This window comes from Arachis duranensis, chromosome 8 (assembly GCF_000817695.3).
Source record: "Arachis duranensis cultivar V14167 chromosome 8, aradu.V14167.gnm2.J7QH, whole genome shotgun sequence".
Classification (NCBI taxonomy): Eukaryota; Viridiplantae; Streptophyta; class Magnoliopsida; order Fabales; family Fabaceae; genus Arachis; species Arachis duranensis.
Genome location: NC_029779.3, coordinates 6,489,059 through 6,493,295, shown reverse-complemented (window position 1 = coordinate 6,493,295; position 4,237 = coordinate 6,489,059). Strand labels below are relative to the sequence as shown.

Below are 4,237 nucleotides of genomic sequence, written 5' to 3'. Positions count from 1 at the left end.
CTGGACAGTCAATTAGGTGGTGCACGTGAGCCCCCCTCCCCCAACATTATTAAAAAATAAAATAATAATATTTGAAAAAGAAAAAACCAATAAAAATAATATAAATTTATTTAAATAATTAATAAAATATTAAATAAAAAATTATCTTTCTTAGTATTATCAAAAATAAAAGAGCAATGTTAGGTGGCTAATAATTTTTGTGATTGTTAATCATCAACTAGCCATCAATAATGATTTGATGGTGTGAGATTGGTATGAAATTTCATCCAATGACTCACCTTCTTCTGTTGGTTAGGCCAAAATTCAATAAAACTGCTGGCTCCCTAAACTTTTCCAAAATAAAATAAGGGACACTTGTTTCTTTTGCCGCCACCCTCCGTCTCCTTTATATAATCAGACAACACATGCGTCCCTGGCCGCTTCCACTTCAACCCCTCTTAACATTGATTAAACGATGAATAGCACATCCCCTGTTTCGGAATGCTTCGTGAAGCCACACCGCAGCACGCAAGACTCAACACAACTGTGCCACCTAACACCATGGGATCTTGCAATGCTCTCCGTCCATTACATCCAAAAGGGACTTCTCTTCGAGAAGCCACAAGACCAACCTCAAAATTTCACCCGAAATCTATTGCACGATCTCAAACACTCACTCTCTCTTACCCTTGTCCATTTCTATCCCTTGGCTGGTCGCCTTGTTACCCACCAAACCCAAGATCCTCCCTCTTATTCTGTCTCCGTTGACTGCGTCAACTCTCCCGGAGCAAAATTCATCCACGCAACGGTGGATCTCACCGTATCTGATATCCTCTCCCCCGTTGACGTCCCTGCGATTGTTCAGTCATTCTTTGACCATGACAGAGCCGTCAGTCATGACGGCCACCACATGTCCCTCTTAAGCATCAAAGTCACTGAACTAATCGACGGCGTTTTTATTGGCTGCTCCATGAACCATTCCCTCGCTGATGGCACTTCTTACTGGAACTTCTTCAACGCTTGGTCTGAGATCTTTCAATCTCAATCTCAATCTAAATTCAAAGGGGAACAAGACGTTGATGTTACCAACATTTCCCACAAGCCCATTCACAAGCGCTGGTTTCCACAGGGTTGCGGCCCAATAATCAATCTCCCATTCAAACACCATGACGAGTTTGTCTGTAGATTCGAAGCACCAAAACTCAGAGAGAGGATCTTCCACTTCAGTGCAGAATCCATTGCCAAGCTGAAAGCAAAGGCAAACCAGGAATCCAACACCACCAAGATCTCTTCATTCCAATCATTGTCAGCACTTGTTTGGAGATGCATCACTCGTGCTCGCAGATTACCGCATGATAGAAAGACGAGTTGCAAGCTGGCAATGAACAATCGAAGCAGAATGGAACCTCCTCTGCCTCAGGAATACTTTGGGAACGTACTTCATGCGGTGAGTGCAGCAATGACAGCAGGGGAATTGCTTGAACATGATCTGGGTTGGGCAGCGTGGAAGATCCACCTGGCTGTTGTGAACCATAACAATGGAGTGACGCTTGAGTTTCTCAAAGAGTGGTTGAAGTCTCCAGTGATCTATCAACATGCTCGGTTCTTTGAACCGGATAGTGTGATGATGGGTAGTTCACCGAGATTCAACATGTATGGGAATGAATTTGGAATGGGGAAAGCGGTGGCGGTTCTGAGTGGATATGCTAATAAATTTGATGGGAAAGTGACGTCATACCCTGGCCGCGAAGGAGGTGGAAGCGTTGACTTGGAAATGTGTCTTCTTCCAGATTCGATGTGTGCGTTGGAATCTGACCAAGAGTTCATGAATGCGGTTTCTGCGTCTAATTAATGTGCCCTTCGTGCATTTCCACCATGTTGCTTGAAGAATAATTGCTAGCTGCTTCAGTTCATGTTTTCTTTTCTCTTTTTTTTTTTTTAATGTTGTTTGTGAAGTAGATTAAGCCTTATATGTGATGCTGCCGAGTGCCGATAATCAAACTTGTTTGTTTCACGAAAGATTTCGTCATTGGATGTTTGTGTGCTGCTCAACCTGTGTTAGTTTGACTGCTCAACCTGCTCAACCTTATATTGAATAGTTTATTCAGTGCTTTACTGTGTTAATTAAGCATGGTTTGGGGATTTTTTTTTTTTTGGAGAGGTGGCATTTCGGTTCTTGTTTCATAAATAAAAAATAAACACTAAAAATGCACCCAAATTATTTTGCTCTCAAAAAAATGCTTTTAATTTTGTTATCAACAAAAGTATTATCAAATTATTTAAAAATAAGATAAAAATGTACAAAAAAAAGATTTTTTTTATAAATAGAAAATAACTTTTGTATTTGACAAATTATTTATGCATTTGATCCAAAATTTTATAAAAATATGTAGATAATTATTTAGAAAATATTTACAAAAAATTAGATAAAAATTTGATCTCTAATATTTTTTATTTTTGAAAAGTATTATTAATTGTTGACAAAAAAACACAAAAAAAAGTTATATATTTAACAAAAAATTACCAAATTTTAAAAATAAAAAAATTTCGTTTTTCTAATCATGCTTACAAAAAATTATTTCAAAATTCAATTTCTAAAATATTTTTTGAGAATACATATTTAATGTTGGCCATTTTTATCCCGTTTTAAATAATTTAAGGACATTTTTGTCGATATAAAAATTTGAAAGCATTTTTGTGAGCACCAAAATAATTTAGGTGCATTTTTTGTAGTTTACCCACAAAAAAAGAAGGGCCCTTAATTTTTAAAAATATTAAAGAGTATTTTTAAAACTATTTAAAAAGTTTTTTTAAATGAGTTTATACTTATTAAAATGAAAAAAATTATATAATTTTATATGTAAATTTATTTTTATATGTACTGCAGGTTTTAAAAAATATTTAAAAATCAGTTTTGATAAATTGCTTTACCAAAATAAACACTTTAAGTATAGTTTTCATCTGTAATTAATTAACGATAAAAAAATATATAGAACTTGGATGGTAGAATGAGTACCAAATTATACTTTAAAGACGGTAAAATAATGAATATTAGTTGAGGCTGAGTATGGTGTTAAAAAATCATTTCTCTCGTATTAGCAAAGGACTACAATTCTTCAACGATGGCGGGCTTTAACTTATAATATTACATTATTACCTGGAAGAGGTAAAGTGTTGACCTTATTCTTTTGATTTTTGGTTTATGGACATAATGATTATACATCATGCCTTACACAAAGTGGTTGTTATATCTTGAAATTTTCAGTTATGCACTTATGCTTATTTATTTATACAGACCATGTAATTCATTTGTATTGTCAAATTTAAGAGTTCTAATCCCATTTTTCTTGTGCGTCTCAACCATATATTATTTTACTTGAATCGGTTGAATAATGGCATATTTCTTATCCTATACTAGGAAGATTATAGCCTGAATCATTGAGTTCTAATCACTAAACAAGATGAGTTAATTTGGCCTATTATATATTGCTGATATAGAGTTTTGTTCTTTCGGTCCATTCTGATACACGTGGGAGATAGGAAAAAGATTAAATCTTGTTCTCACTTTTCGAATGTGGTTTTTACTTTTCTTTTCTTTTTTTTTTTAAATCTTTCTATTTTTTACTGGTGATTTTTCATTACTAGATTTAAAAGTCCATTATTTACCTTGCATTCTCATAGAATGGCAGACTAGCAGATACTCTAACCTGCTACTTGTTAAGGTGCAATCTGCGAGGATTACAATTAGAACAATGATAATACATAAATAGATGGCTAAACCAAAGAAATACAGATTTCATAATTCTTGTTAGAATCTAGCTTTTAGATTCTAAAATTATAATAGGTCCAAGAGCATCTTTTTTAGAGACATTCGTGGGCTCATAAAAAATATAATCTGGCTTATATATTTACCTAAAATTTTAGATATATCTTGTATTAATCTATTCAGATTTTTTTTTTTAAATTCATCCTTCAAATAATATAAATAAAGAGTTTAATATATACATGTCTAAAATATATTATTTATTTTTATTTTTTAGAATAAATATCTTTTTTGACTCTTGAATTTTTTTCTTTAAGACATATTGCACCCTAATCGTCTTTAAACTTAGGCCCCATTCATCAGTAAAATTGGACAAATCAACTCTTGCAACCAATTAGCAACGGGTTGTCCGTCTGACATGTCAGGTGGAGTATGATGTGGCAATGCCAAGTGTTAGGTGTCAACTCCAAATGGTTATAGGGACTAAAACATCCT

General features: G+C 33.9%; 1 protein-coding gene across 1 annotated transcript; it reads left to right on the top strand.

The window, feature by feature from the left end:
• Positions 1 to 375: 375 nt before the first annotated feature.
• Positions 376 to 2,107, top strand: LOC107460425 (uncharacterized acetyltransferase At3g50280). The gene has a single exon (XM_016078791.3). It carries the CDS (start codon positions 455 to 457, stop codon positions 1,829 to 1,831), a length of 1,377 nt encoding a protein of 458 aa, XP_015934277.1. The 5' UTR covers positions 376 to 454; the 3' UTR covers positions 1,832 to 2,107.
• The last annotated feature ends 2,130 nt before the right edge of the window (positions 2,108 to 4,237 follow it).